This window comes from Somniosus microcephalus, unplaced genomic scaffold, assembly GCF_052327205.1.
Source record: "Somniosus microcephalus isolate GS21.2 unplaced genomic scaffold, FLI_Smic_1.0 unresolved_chr2, whole genome shotgun sequence".
Lineage (NCBI taxonomy): Eukaryota > Metazoa > Chordata > Chondrichthyes > Squaliformes > Somniosidae > Somniosus > Somniosus microcephalus.
In genome coordinates this window covers 83,591,703-83,607,688 of record NW_028225180.1, presented here as the reverse complement: position 1 = coordinate 83,607,688, position 15,986 = coordinate 83,591,703, and the positions used below count along the sequence as shown (strand labels likewise).

At 46.9% G+C, this 15,986-nt stretch overlaps 1 protein-coding gene across 1 annotated transcript in view; it reads left to right on the top strand.

Annotated features, from left to right (window-relative positions):
• The window catches only part of LOC147092934 (putative G protein-coupled receptor 75), a 29,847-nt gene extending 13,861 nt beyond the window's left edge, over window positions 1-15,986 (top strand). Inside the window, exon 2 of the mRNA XM_085975761.1 lies at window positions 13,554-15,986. Within this exon, the coding sequence (XP_085831887.1) occupies window positions 13,619-15,220 (1,602 nt within the window). The 5' untranslated portion in view covers window positions 13,554-13,618 and the 3' untranslated portion in view covers window positions 15,221-15,986. The remainder of the gene's footprint in view (window positions 1-13,553) is intronic.

Genomic DNA, 15,986 nt, shown 5'->3' with positions numbered 1-15,986 from the left:
CTGGGGAGAACTCCCCTGCTCTTCTTCGAATTAGTGCCACGGGATCTTTTACGTCCACCCGAGAGGGTAGATGGGGCCTCGGTTTAACGTCTCATCTGACACACAGCACCTCTGAGAGTGCGGCGCTCCCTCAGTACTGCACTGGGAGCGTCAGATTTTTGTGCTCAAGTCTCTGGAGCGGGACTTGAACCTACAACCTTCTGACTCAGAGGCAAGGGTGCTACCCACTGAGCCAGTATAAATGGGTTCAACAGGTAACTAGAGGTGTTTCTGAACAGCAAAGAGATTAGATATATTGACAGTTCAGTAAAGTAATTTTCTTTGCCTGTGTACACAGGCCTTCAAACAGGCTGTGTGAATATTAACAGACAAATGCGTAACAGGCTCAGAATTCTTTTAGCTATTTTAATAAAAGCTTCATTTAAAATATAATACTTGGAGAGGTGTGGAGGTAAATATAGTACAGGAAACTTTGTAATATCCGGCACCGACGGGACCGAGCTGTTGCCGTCCCATCAAAACTGCCGGACAAACCAGCGCTAATGTTAAAACATACGGACCGTATCTAGTGATGCGCTATCAATTACTCATAAAAGACTGAGAGTTAGAAGAGTAACTAAAGGCTTTTATTAACAACAGAATGGAGGTCTGCCTCGCGTGGTCGACCGGTCCATGATACTAAGGGCTGGGGAGCAGTCACCTTTATACTAGGACCTGTGGGAGGAGTCAGCCGAGGCATGTCCAGGCATGTACACAGTGGAATACAAACAGGACAAACAGGAATACAAACAGTGGTTTACCACATCTAGCAACAAACCCTGTTGCTGCAACAGCTTCTAAACAGTCGGCCGTAGCTTGCAAGCATCTCTGTAGCTAAGCAACAGCTTTAGCTAGACCTTGCAGAGCCTGACTGGTGAAAAAAAAGCAACGAAAAGAAAAAAAACTTACTGAACCGACTCCTGAATTTTGCCAGTGGATCGAGCATTCCGGACAGTTAACCTCCGGATAAACCAAAGTTTCCTGTAACTGGCAGTAGGAGTAGAGGGTGCATTTTGTATAAAAAGGTTACTGCACAAGATAAGAGCTCACGGTGTTGGGGGTAATATATTAGGTTGGATAGAGGATTGGCTAACTAACAGAAAACAGAGTCGGAATAAATGGGTCATTTTCAGGTTGGCAAACTGTAACTAGTGGGGTGCCACAGGGATCAGTGCTGGGGCCTCAACTATTTATATTAATTAATTAATGACTTGGATGAAGGAACTGAGTGTACTGTTGCCAAATTTGCTGATGATACAAAGATAGGTGGGAAAACAAGTTGTGAGGAGTATACAAAGAGCCTGCAAAGGGATATAGATAGGTTAAGTGAGTGGGCAAAAATTTGGCAGATGGAGTATAATGTGGGAAAATGTGAGGTTATCCACTTTGGTAGAAATAATAAAAAAGCAAAATATTATTTAAATAGAGACTACAGAATGCTGTGGTACAGAGAGATCTGGGTGTCCTCGTACATGAAACACAAAAAGTTAGCATACAAGTACAGGAAACTTTGTGATATCCGGCACTGACGGGACCGAGCTGTTGCCGATCTATAAAACTGCCGGACAAACCAGCGCTAATGTTGAAGCATACGGAGGTTTTCAGCTCCGTATCTGGCAACAAACACTGTTGCTTAGCAACAGCTTCTAAACAGTCTGCCCGTACCTTGGAAGCGTCTCTGTAGCTTAGCAACAGCTTCAGAGAGACTTTGCAGAGCCTGACTGTTGAAAAAAAAGCCACGAGAAGGAAAAAAACCTAACAAAACGGCTCCTGATTTCTGCCGGTGGATCGAGGTTTCCGGACATTCAACCTCCGGATAAACCAAAGTTTCCTGTAATTAGGAAGGCAAATGGAATATTGGCCTTTATTGCGAGGGGTTGGAGTATAAAAGCAGGGAAGTCCTGCTACAACTGTACAGGGCGTTGGTGAGACCACACCTGGAGTACTGCGTACAGTTTTGGTCTCCTTATTTAAGGAGGGATATACTTGCATTGGAGGCAGTTCAGAGAAGGTTCACAAGGTTGATTCCTGAGTTGAAGGGGTTGTCTTATGAGGAAAGGTTGAGCAGGTGGGGCCTATACTCATTGGAGTTTAGAAGAATGAGAGGTGATCTTATTGAAACATAAGATTCTGAGAAGGTTTGACAGGGTAGATGCAGGGAGGATGTTTCCCTCGTGGGGGAAATCTAGAACTAGGGGGCATAGTTTCAGAATAAGGGGGCACCCTTTTAAGATGGAGATGAGGAGGAATTTCTTCTCTCAGAGGGTCTTGAATCTTTGGAATTCTTTACCCCAGAGAGCTGTGGAGGCGGAGTCATTGAATATATTCAAGGCGGAGATAGACAGATTTTTGAGCAACAGGGGAGTCAAGGGTTATGGGGAGCGGACAGGAAAGTGGCGTTGGGCCCAAGATCAGATCAGCCATGATCTCATTAAATGGCGGAGCAGGCTCGATGGGCTGAATGGCCTGTTCATGCTCCTGAAAAACTGGCGAAGGTAAATGTAGGTCCTTTACAGTCAGTGACGGGAGAATTTATAATGGGGAATGAGGAAATGGCAGAGAAATTAAATAAATACTTTGTTTCTGTCTTCACGGAGGAAGACACAAAAAACCTCCCAGAAATACGAGAAAACCAAGGGTGTGACGAGAATGGGGAACTTAAAAAAATTATTAGTAAAAAAACAGTACTAGCAAAATTAATTAGACTAAAAGTCGATAAATCCCAAGGACCGGATGACCTACATCCTAGGGTTTTGAAAGAGATGGCCATTGGGATAGTGGACGCATTGGTTGTCATCTTCCAAAATTCTATAGATTCTGGAACGGTTCCTGCAGATTTGACGATAGCAAATGTAACCCTGCTATTTAAGAAAGGAGGGAGAGAGAAAACAGGGAACTGCAGACCTGTTCGCCTCACATCAATAGTTGAGAAAATGATGGAATCTATTATAAAGGATGCAATAACTGGGCACTTAGAAACTAATAGTAAGATTGGGCAGAGTCAACATGGATTTATGAAAGGGAAATCCTGTTTGACAAACCTATTGGAGTTCTTTGAGGATGTAACTAGTGGAGTAGACAAAGGGGAACCGGTAGATGTGGTGTATCTGGATTTTCAGAAGGCCTTCGATAAGGTCCCACACAAGAGGTTGGTGAACAAAATTAGGGCACATGGAATTGGGGGTAATATACTAGCATGGGTTGAGAATTGGTTAACAGACAGAAAACAAAGAGTAGGGATAAACGGGTCTTTTTCACGATGGCAGGCTGTGACGAGTGGGGTACCACAAGGATTGGTGCTTGGGCCCCAGCTATTCACAGTCTATATCAATGATTTGGATGAGGGGACTAAATGTAACATTTCCAAATTTGCTGATGATACAAAGCTAGGTGGCAGTGTCAGTTTCGAAGAGGATGTGAAGAGGCTTCAAGGGGATCTCGACAGGCTCAGTGAGTGGGCGAGAACATGGCAGATGGAATCTAATGTGGATAAATGTGAAGTTATCCACTTTGATAGAAAAAACAGAAAGGCAGAGTATTTCCTACATGGTGAAAGATTGGGGAATGTAGATGTTCAAAGGGACCTGGGTGTCCTTGTACATGAGTCACTGAAAGTGAATGTGCAGGTGCAGCAAGCCATTAGGATTTGAGTACAGGAGTAAAGAAGTCTTACTCCAATTATATAGGGCCTTGGTGAGACCACACCTGGAGTACCGTGTACAATTTTGGTTGTCTTACCTAAGGAAGGATATACTTGCCATAGAGGGAGTGCAACGAAGGTTCACTAGATTGATTCCTGGGATGGCGGGACTGTCGTATGAGAAGAGATTGAGTAAACTAGGCCTGTATTCTCTTGAATTCAGAAGAATGAGGGGATCTCATTGAAGCATACAAAATTATTCCAGGGCTTGATAGGGTGGATGCTGGGAGAATGTTTCCCTTAGCTGGGGAATCTAGAACCAGGGGCCACAGCCTCAGGATAAAGGGTAGGCCATTCAGGACTGAGATGAAAAGAAATTTCTTCACACAGAGGGTGGTGAATCTTTGGAATTCTCTACCCCAGAGGGCTGTGGAGGCTCAGTCATTGGGTATATTCAAAACAGAAGTCGATAGATTTCTGACTAGTAAGGGCATCGAGGGATATGGCAATAGGGCCGGTGAATGGAGTTGAGGCAGAAGATCAGCCATGATCTCATTGAATAGGCTCGAAGGGCCGAATGGCCTACTCCTGCTCCTGCTCCTATTTCTTATGTTTTCTCAGTTCCTATTATCAGTTAGAAAATTTATCTGTACACCTCTCCTAAAAATATATATTGATGTCCATTAGTCAAATAAGATTAACTATAAGTTTTAGAACAGCGCACAGGAGAAACGTTGTCGAGAAACTTTTTAAGAACAGAGGATTGTGAAGCTGTGAAATGCACTACCAGAGTTAGTGATGAAGTAGCAGGAAAGGCAGATAAAGGGATATGGGAGCAGGGTGGGCGCTTGGGATTAGGACTACCGTTGGGGTGGAGAACAAACACCAATGCGGTGTTTGCCTAATAGCCTGCTTCCGTGTTGTATGTAATGGAAAACCTGGGATTTATATCAAGATTACAAAGAGAAATTACGCACTTTAGGAAAGATTTCAAAAAGGTGAGCATGTGCCAAGTAAGCAGAAGAATGCCAATTTGCACTATCGATTGCTAACATGGTAACTCTCTGCTCCTCTCATGCCACTCCGAGCAGAGCCAAGAACATAAGAACTAGGAGCAGGAGTCGACCATTCGGCCCCTCGAGCCTGCTCCGCCATTCAATGAGATCATGGCTGATCTTCAACTTCAACTCCACTTTCCTGCCCGATCCCCATATCCCTCGATTCCGCTAGAGTCCAAAAATCTATCAATCTCAGCCTTGAATATACTCCACGACTGAGGGCGCGGTCTTGCCAGCCCTGGGGAGGTGGATTTGGAGGCGGGATTGCCGGGAAAATGGCAGAATTTGGGGGCGGGTGCCCAACCCGCCCCCGTGCCATCTTGCCAGGAGGTGGGTAGCCGTCCCGCGCCGGGTCCCATCTCCTTGGAGGCGGGAAGGGATTACAGCCACTTAACTGCCTGTTAACAGGCAGAAAATAGGATTATCATTTTGCCCTCACAAGTGTGGGCTTCCCGAAGGCACTGAAACCTGCCAGGGTCAGCAAGGCAAGTAGTGGGTCTGCGGGGTCCAACTTGTACAGAAATCTATTTTATAATAATTTATTTTTAATTCTTAAGCAATTAATTCACGAAGCTGCCTGACCACATTGTACACTGCATATAGATCAGCCCATAGCTTCTAACATTCCACAGTTTTTAATTGCATTGCTCATTGACGGTACGGTCATTCATCTATTAAGATTTAATATCCAAAAGCACAGTGATGGGTGCAAGTGTGGAGAGGTGAGTATCTGAGATAAGTGCAAAGTGTTAGGAAAAGTGTACTTACCTTTGTTTCTTCCTGCAGGCTTCAGTCGGTGGGTATGCGGAGAGTCTCGCACCTCCGCGGTAGAGATGACAGATGGCCGCTGCATTCTCCAATGCAACAACCATCTCATTTCTGCAAAAGAAAAAGAGGTTTGATGAGGTCTTGAATTCAAGAATTCATCAAACTACAGAAATGTCAGTGTTTGACAGCTGCACAGAGCTGTCCAACGATGACAATTCATCTGTCAAAAAATTTTGACAGATGAAACGTCATACGCTGACGTCCTCTGTAACCGGCTTTTCCCTTAATTGGCCTGCTAAGGTCAATCAAGGGGAAATAGCGTGGCTTGGCCAGAAGTTGATGGAGGCGGGACTGAAACCCGACAAGTGGGAGTCCCGCCTCCAAAAGCTCCCCGTTGGCAAAATCCAGCCCCAAGCATCGTCAGGGGAGAATATAATGAAGGGTCAGTCATCCTGGGGTGCTCGCGCACGTCCGAATGTCAGGCAGTCAGAGCAAAAATTAAAACAGGAAACTCTGGAAATGAACAGCAGGTTGGTCAGTTACCCCAAAGGCACCGAAACCCGACCACATTGTCCCCTGGTGTTAGCCCCGGCCAGGATCAGCCAGATCAGTACAGGTTGAAGCCGCAAAAAATTCCCGGTTGGTGCTGAGCCACCAGAGACAGCATCAGGTTCTCCTGCTATAGAGGTGTTGGCACAGTGCACCCTGCAGATCTCCAACCCTCCCCCACCCCGCCCCCGCAACTGACTGGGGAGCAACAGAATAACGGGGGTGAGGTGGGCAGTGATGTTTTCTCCCCCCTTCACTGGTTCATCAGTCCCGTCCGTGTGCTGATGGTCAGGCTGTTTACACCAGGGAGGGAGAACCGCACAACTGGGAGTCAGCTGCAATCCTCGTGTGTTTCCCAACCCCAATTTTTTGTTCTTCTTCTTTCCTGAAGCCTCATACTCAATACTAGGGTAGAACTGCTGGACTCCACAGGAAGCACCTGGTTGAGTTTAACATTTGATGCATCTTTTAATGTTTAATGCCTTTGTTACAACAGGGTCGTCGTCATATGTGTCTTCACACTGTTCCCTTTGGGGAACTGTATGAAGTGGTGGAAGGATTTCTGGCCACGATTAACGCTCCTTCCGTGACCGTAACCATCTTCGTACCAGCCATTAGGGTGGTTAGTCCTATGGCGGGAGGGTTATACGGGCTCCCACAACCCATACGAGGGGGGGGGGGTGCCACCCACACCCACGGACGCAAGTATCCCGCTGGATGTCAACCCAGAATTTAGAACCGGAGCTCTGACTCCACTTGCCGGGACTGTCTGGAGCGGGGTTCGAAACCCTACGCCTTCTGGCCCAGCGGCGGGGATGCTACCGCTACGCCAAAGGCTCACTCCACTACAGGGTTATAGCCTATGAAACCCAGGCAGAGAGGACCTGCGGGAAGGAGGGAGGAGGACAGTAGGAGTGTGTGTGTGTGTGTGTGCGCGCGCGCTAGGCCAATGTAGCAGAGCCTGGTCTCCAATCGTCTTGGATCCCCTTGCCATTGGACCAAGACTTTGCTCTGTCAAGCCCGTGTGGTAGCTGGTGTGCAACGGCCACCCCACGTTAAAAGAATTCACGCACAGGCATCTTTCACCCTTTAAAATGAAGTTCGGGACCTGGAACGTCAGGACCCTCATGGACAACCCCAACAGCGAGAGAGACTGTCGGTCCTGCATTGGACTCATCAGTCACCTGAGAACTCATTTTTAGTGTGGAAGCAAGTCATCCTCGGTTCCGAGGGACTGCCTAAGAAGAGGTCAGTGCCTTAAAAATACAAAGTTAACATTTCAGATGTGCACCTTCTGTTAGGTTAATGTTTTGAATCTACAAAATCCCATCTTTCTCTATTAAAGTGATGACAGGCCAGCAATTTCTATTTTCCATTTGCAGCATTTTCAAATTTAAAATAAAATCTGTGGCAGGAGGCCGGTGAGTATATTTCCACCCATTTCTTCATTGGCGATATTATGAGGTGCAGAGAGCTGTTGGATGGGGGAGGGGGAGACGAAAATAATTTAAATGATTTTTGTTAAATAATGTATAAAGCTGAAGGCAGACTAACTGCAGGTAGAGGGGAGGCGGCATGCAGCACTGTCAGGATCCACCATTTTTATTTATAGAATAGTTGTCATGGTTTTTCCTGCAGGGGCTGATTTTTATTGGTTAACTAAGGTTTCCTGACCTCAACATGTTGCTTGGTGATAGTGCAGTTTCTAAGGACATAGTTATCATTTGCTGCACAATATTTAGTAGCGTGTAGCTGACAAACAAAACTGTTTTCAGGAGCGTTATCAGACAAAATGCAACACCGAGCCACATAAGGAGATATTAGGACAGGCGACCAAAAAGCTTGGCCAAAGAGGCAGGTTTTAAGGAGCGTCTTCAACAAGAGATGGAGAGACGGAGAGGTTTAGGGAGGGAATTCCAGAGCTTAGGGCCCCAGGCAGCTGAAGGCACGGCCGCCAATGGGTGGGTGAAGGAAATCAGGGATGCGCAAGAGGCCAGCGGAAGAATAGCATTTGACCGAGTCTGGCATCAAGGAGCTCGAGTAAAACTGAAGTCAGTGGGAATCAGGGGGACAACGCTCCACTGGCTGGAGTCATACCTAGCACAAAGGAAGATGGTTGTGGTGATTGAAGGTCAATCATCACAGCCCCAGGACATCGCTGCAGTGTCCTAGGCCCAACCATCTTCAGCTGCTTCATCAATGACCTTCCCTCCAACATAGGGTCAGAAATGGGGATGTTCATTGATGACTGCACAGTGTTCAGTGCCATTCACAACTCCTCAGATAATGAAGCAGTCCATGCCCGCATGCAACAAGACCTGGACAACGTTCAGGCTTGGGCTGATAAGTGGCAGGTAACATTCGCTCCACAGAAGTGCCGGGCAATGACTATCTCCAACAAGTGAGAGTCTAACCACCGCCACTTGACATTCAATGGCATTATCATCGCCGAATCACCCTCTATCAACATCCTGGGGGGTCACCATTGACCAGAAACTTAACTGGACCAGCCACATAAATACTGTGGCAACAAGAGCAGGTCAGAGGCTGGGTATTCTGCAACGAGTGTCTCACCTCCTGACTCCCCAAAGCCTTTCCACCATCTACAAGGCACAAGTCAGGAGTGTGATGAAATACTCTCCACTTGCCTGGATGAGTTGCAGCTCCAACAACACTCAAGAAGCTCGACACCATCCAGGACAAAGCAGCCCGTTTGATTGGCACCCCGTCCACCACCTTAAACATTCACTCCCTCCACCACCGGCGCACCATGGCTGCAGTGTGTACCAGCTACAAGATGCACTGCAGCAACTCGCCAAGGCTTCTTCGGCAGCACCTCCCAAACCCCTGACCTCTTCCACCTAGAAGGACAAGGGCAGCAGGCTCATGGGAACACCACCACCTCCAAGTTCCCCTCCGAGCCACACACACCATCCTAACTTGGAAGTATATCGCCGATCCTTCATCGTCGCTGGGTCAAAATCCTGGAACTCCCTCCCAAACAGCACTGTGGGAGCACCTTCACCACACGGACTGCAGCGGTTCAAGGCGGCGGCTCACCACCACCTTTCTCGAGGACAACTAGGGATGGGCAATAAATGCTGGGCCTTGCCAGCAACGCCAAGACCCCATTAAAAAAAAACCAAAATCAGTTCTATGAAAATTTCACACGATGAGCTACATCTCATGGTCCAATTATATTTCTGGAGGGGGTGGGGGGGGGGGGAAGAACAGGCGCACAACCTTGTGTATTTTCTGACCGGTGCTGTTCCCATGTGAAAACGTAACATAATTATGCTAAATTCTTCGCTCTTTTCATGCAGACATCAACCCTTTTGCTTTAGATTGACTTGAGCAGGCATTAACAAGACACACAAGTGGGGCTTGGGACAAATACATTCTGCCTTTATACCGGAACAAGACTGGTCAGAAAGTATACCCCAGAATGCTCATCAGGAAACAAGCTCAATTAATTACTGGAAAATTCAACTCAATGAATGAAAACATAAATTATAAAACGACAAGATTACAGTTCTTTAGTTCACACTGTGAATGAAAAACTTGATTGGCAGTCCTGAATATCATTCTAATTCCACTTTATATAGTTAGTATTGAATATGTACATAAATTTGCTGTTTCCCGATAAAATAATTTGAAAACAACAAAGGACATCTGTGCGTTGAAGTATTCAAAACATTAAAGCAATTCTTCAAAACAGAATCTTGAAGCTTCATGAAAAAGAGCAATTTCAATATATGAAACTGACAAAATTTTCAGTCCTTGCACGAACAATCCAGTGTGTCAGTATTTTAACTGCTGTGGGTATTGTAACTACTACGTGGCATCAATAAGCTAACAAATATATTAAAAAGGGCTGCCTGTGGGGGGGGAGAATGTGTAGTGTAATGGGTTAAGAGAATAGTCTTTCACCTCCAGGACCTGGCCTGAGAGAATGAAAGTCCACTGGCTGTATCTGTCCTATGAAATGAGCTTTGGTAGTCTCAATACTGTGGTAGTCCGGTTTCCAAAATCCCACAACACATAATTGTTCCCAATGTGGCAACATTTAGCAGTCTCAGACCTAATTTGGCACATAAGACCATAAGAATTCGGAGCAGGAGTAGGCCGTACGGCTCCTCGAGCCTGCTCCGCCATTCAGTAAGATCATGGCTGATCTTCAACCTCAACTCCACTTTCCCGCCCGATCCCCATATTCCTTGATTCCCCTAGAGTCCAAAAATCTATTGATCTCAGCCTTGAATATACTCAACGACTGAGCCTCCACAGCCCTCTGAGGTAGAGAATTCCAAAGATTCACAAGCCTCTGAATGAAGAAATGTCTCATCTCAGTCTGAAATGGCCGACCCCTTATCCGGAGACTGTGACCCCTGGTTCTAGACTCTCCAGCCAGGGGAAAACAATCTCAGCATCTACCCTGTCAATCTCCCTCAGAATCTTCTATGTTTCAAAGAGATCACCTCTCATTCTGCTCAACTGCAGAGAGTATCGGCCCAATCGACTCTGGATCTGAGAGAGGCCATGGGTTGGCTGTTGCGGGAAAATGGGGGAAAAAAACTGTCATAGTAGCAGTGTTTAATTCTGACACTGGGGGGGCGCTGATCTTCTGTGTACGCCCTGCCGACAAGAATCTTGTCCACTGGGTGCGTGGTCAGGAAGTCGTGGGCGGTGTGCGTGGTCAGGAAGTCGCGGGCGGTGTGCGTGGTCAGGAAGTCATGGGCGGTCTGCGTGATCAGGAAGTCGTGGGCGGTGTGCGTACAATTTCACCGATATGTACAGCTGACAAGCGAGGCTCCTCATTGACTGTACACAGGAGGAATGGGTGGTGCAGTGGGATCAGGCAGCGAACCGTGGAAAATCAGCCCTTAGGTGCCCAAGATACAAAATGTTCCACTTCAGCAATGCTGAAGCCCCTCGCCTTAAAAATGTAAGGAATGGTCACCGCATAGATACAGACTTGGGCTATTGCACAGGGTGAGCTCCTACCCCTATGACTCCTGGGCTGCCATAGACGTCAAGCAGAGCCATGTTGCTTCTTTACAGAAAAGGAGATGAAGCTGCTTTGGGGGTGCAGTAGCAAAATAGTTATGTTAATGGTCTAGAGGCCTGGATTAACGATCTGGAGACATGAGTTCAAATCCCACCATGGGAATTAGGAAAATGAATTAAATAAATCTGGAATTAAAAAGCTAGTATCAGTAATGGTGACCATGTATCTACCGCACACGGTCACTAACTAACTTACGATTGTCATAAAAACCCATCTGGTTCACTAATGCCGTTTAGGGGAAGGAAATATGCCGTCCTTACCCGGTCTGGCCGATATGTGACTCCAGACCCACAGCAATGTGGTTGACTCTGAAATGGCCTAGCGAGCCTCTCAGTTGCACCTAACGTCACTGCGGGGGCACCTTCACCACACGGACTGCAGTGGCTCAAGATGGCGGCTCACCACCACCTTCTCAAGGGGAATAGGGATGGGTGATAAATGCTGGGCCTTGCCAGCGACGCCCATCGAAACATAGATGATAGGAGCAGGAGTAGGCCATTCGGCCCCTCGAGCCTGCTCCGCCATTCAATAAGATCATGGCTGATCGTCCAAACTCAGTACCCTGTCCCTGCCTTCTCTCCCTATCCCTTGATCCCTTTAGCCTTAAGAAATATATCTAACTCCTTCTTGAATATATTTAATGAATTGGCCTCTACTGCCTTCTTTGGCAGAGAATTCCACAGGTTCACCACTCCCTGGGTGAAGAAATTCCTCCTCATCTCTGTCCTAAATAGCTTACCCCTTATCCTTAGACTGTGACCCCTGGTTCTGGACTCCCCCGCCATCAGGAACATCGTTCCTGCATCTAGTCTGTCTAGTCCTGTTAGAATTTTATAAGTTTCAATCAGATCCCTTCTCATTCTTCTAAACTCCAGTGAGTACAAGCCCAATCGACCCAATCTCTCCTCATACGTCATTCCTGCCATCCCAGGTATCAGCCTGGTGAATCTTCGCTGCACTCCCTCCATGGCAAGAACATCCTTCCTCAGATAAGGCGACCAAAACTGCACACACTACTCAAGATGTGGCCTCACCAAGGCCCTGTACAACTGCAGCAAGACATCCTTGCTCCTGTACTCGAACCCTCTCGCTACGAAGGCCAACGTACCATTTGCCTTCTTAACCGCCTGCTGCACCTGCATGCTTACTTTCAGCGACGGTGAACAAGGACGCCCAGGTCTCGTTGCACTTCCCCTTCTCCCAATCTATCGCCATTCAGATAATAATCTGCCTTCCTGTTTTTGACACCAAAGCCCACATCCAATGAATGAAGAAAAGGAGATGAAGAGAAAGGATATAGGTTGCGTCACCCTGCCCTGCCTTGATTTGGCACCTAGTAATTGTTCATAGAGCAGGAGAGCTCTCAGACCATGTCACCTCAGTATGAGAATAGCACGTAGCATTTGGGAGAGAGGAAGATGTAAGCCATAAGGTGCAAAAATGTATTTGTACAAAAGACCTATTTCAAGGCCCTATTATTTGCAAATTTATAGTTTTACAGCTTTCCAGAAGTGAACGGTTTTCCACATGCATTGTGCTGCCTTCCTTTAGGAATTGATGTTACTTTTCCAGTTAATTCAGGGGTTTGAGTAATTTGGGTCGATTTCCATTGTGTGCCGCCACCTAGTGGATATTTGGTACCTAGCAAGTGCAGTAAAGCGCAGTAAAGTAAACTGTATATCACAGACCTGCAGCTCGACACATGGTCTGGGAAGTTATTTTCTTGTTACGCTCCGGCCTTGGACACTATTTGTCTGTAAGTACTTGAGAATGTTATAGATGATTAGTGTACACTATATTTTGCAGAAAATGTTTAGTTTGTAACTTTTCTCTGTAAGCAAACTTACACAGCTAGCCGTGAAGTGCTCGCTCTCTGTCTAGCTGGTTAACTTGTAGCTGTATTTTGATGCACTATGTACAGGGCTAATTTAAAGTGAATGTAAGAGAATGCCTTTCAGTTTGCTAAATGTATATTCACAGTAAGCTGTGTTTCCACGTGTTTTGGTAAGTTACATGCCAAATGTACTGTGTTGCTCAGGCGTACCTAAATTTGTGTATGCATATCAGTTATGTGCTTGTCATAGAGTCATAGAGTAATACAGCACGGATAGAGGCCCTTCGGCCCATCGTGTCCGCGCCGGCCATCAAGCCCTGTATACTAATGTGTGCTTCCATTTCTGTATTGTATTTCAGTTTCACAATAAGAATCTTTCAATAAAGTTTACAAGAAAAGTCAAGCCTTGTGATTTTTATGGGAAGATATCAAGTTGTTAGCTACCTGTCTAGCTCTGCATAGGAACGCGCTGCAAGGGCAGAAAATGCATCATAACAGACTTTCCTTGTCTTCTGAATAAACTATATCCTTTTGTTCCACACATTGTATCCTCTTTCCATATCAGAAAAGCTGTAAAATACTTTTTTCTGATTCCAGGTACCACAATAAATCCGTCAAAACGCATTCAGAGACTGCTACCGTTATAAGTGAACTCTACATCAATGGCTATCCAACCATCTTTTATAAATGAAAAACACCTTTTCAGTATGAACACAACGCCCGAGTGTATTTTCCCGGTGCTCACCAACTGCTCGCCAGGCAAGAATCAAACAGAAGTCCAAACAGCAGTCCACAGAGCGACGCTGGCCACCTGCACCCTGCTGCTCCTGCTGGTGTTCTGTCTGGGGTCCTACGGGAATCTAATCGTCTTTTGCTCCTTCTTCAATCCAGCGTTCAGGAAATTTAGGACACATTTTGATTTCATGATCCTGAATCTGTCTTTTTGCGACCTCTTTGTCTGCCTCATCACAGCCCCCATGTTTGGCTTTGTGATGTTTTCGGACAACGGGAGCAGCATGTCGGACGCTTTCTGCTTCGCATTCCACCTCACCAGCACAGGGTTCGTCATAATGTCCTTGAAAACGGTGGCCGTCATCGCCGTCCACCGTCTGCGGATGGTGCTGGGACAGCAAGCTAACCACTCCTCCTCATTTGTCTGTACCCTCCTCCTTACCGTCATCTTGTGGGCCATTAGTTTCACCTTGGCCACCTTGTCAGCCATGACGAAATACCACAGCTCCAAGTTCTGCGTGCCGCTGCTGGGGCTCATCAATGAAGACGGCAAGGCCATTTTGTACACCTATGTAGTGGACTTCACCCTCTGTGTGGGCATTGTTGCCATTTCTTACGCCATGATTGCTCAAACTCTGCACAAGAACGCACAGGTACGGCGCTGCCCTGTGATTACAGTGGTCAACACCAAGAGGCCCGACTGTTTTTCCCCTCCGGAAGGATCAGTGCCCTCTTTATACAGAAAACAGAGAGGCAACAAAGCACCCCATGTGCAGACACACCTGTATACGCACAACCAAAGTAAAAATGCCTCCACCTCCAATAAGAAGCTAGAACAGACTGTGAACCTTTCCGCTGTCAAGGACTCCAAAGCAGTTGTGACCTGCATTATGATACTACTATCAGTGGTCTGCTGCCTGCCACTGGGTATCGCTCTGGTGCACGACGTCTTATCGTCAGAGAGCAGTTTCATCATCTACCAGTTTGAGCTCTGTGGGCTGACCTTGGTATTTTTTCGGTCGGGCCTCAACCCGTTTATCTACTCCCGCAACAACTCTGGTCTCCGCAAGAAGGTGGCTTGGTGCATGCAGCTGGTGGCCCTGCTGCTGTGCTGCAAGCAGAAAACCAGATTGAAAGCAGTGGGCGACGGCAGCCTGGTCGTGAACAGGAACAAGTCTTCTCATCACGACACCAATTCGGCCTACATCCTCTCCCCCAAATCCCAGAAAAAGCTGGTGGACCAGGCCTGCGGGCCGAGCAACTCCAAGGACGTCTTCACCTCGGTTGAGCACCAGCAAAAAGCACAGAGCGCCTCCACGCCCATCAACACGCGGATCGAGCCTTACTACAGCATCTACAACAGCAGCATCTCCCAGGAGGACAGCACGCCTACCAGCCTGCAGCCCAAGAGGCACACCTTTGGCTCGGCTCAGTCCTACTCTGGAATGTACTACCACATCTCAAAAACCTCCGATTTCGCGCAGGACTGCAACAGCGCTTCTGCCAAACACATCCCCATTCCATCCGTCTAGACCAATTGGCGTTCCACACGAATGCCAAAATGGCACTAGACAAAACATGAAACACGAAGTCGGCAGGGTCAAGAATCGCTTGCTTGGAAGCAGGCATCTCTGTTGACGCAAGGACATTGCTAATTGTAGGGCAATTTACTGTCTGTACTGTTAAGTTATCAAATATAACAATGAACACTGGTTAATAGCTAACAAATCTGTAAAAATCTGGTGCAGCATGGCTTATGTATGTCTCACTGCCAAATCATGTATGCTGTAAATTGTATAACTGTACCCCCAGAATGTGGATATTTGAGAGCAGGACGGGCTGTGTTGGTGGCAGAGAGACTGGTATTCATTAAATTGACTTATTGAAGAACTGGAAACCATGTGCAATGCCATATAAATGATTCATCTCCCGTGTAATAGTTGTGCAATGCTTGCCTGGTCGTCATTGAGAGAAGCAAAACTGGCAAAAGCGGGTCGTTTCTTAACCTGCTCAATCGTATCTTCCAACAAGCAGCATCACTTGGAGCATCCCCTACCTTCTAACAGAGTAGAACTGTGTGCAGCCAGTGGTATAATGAATAGCAATAATGGGCTACATGTGGTGCTCTCCATTTATGTCACCCAATAGGGAGTTCTCCACAAAAATGACATCTTCCAGACTGCATAAGAACATAGGCTCAGAAATTCGGGTCGGGGGCTTCCCGCGGGTGCAAGCCTCCGACCGCCACTTCCCTAGCGCGCCAGCCGTTGAGCTGTGGGCTCGCGTGGGGTTCCGATC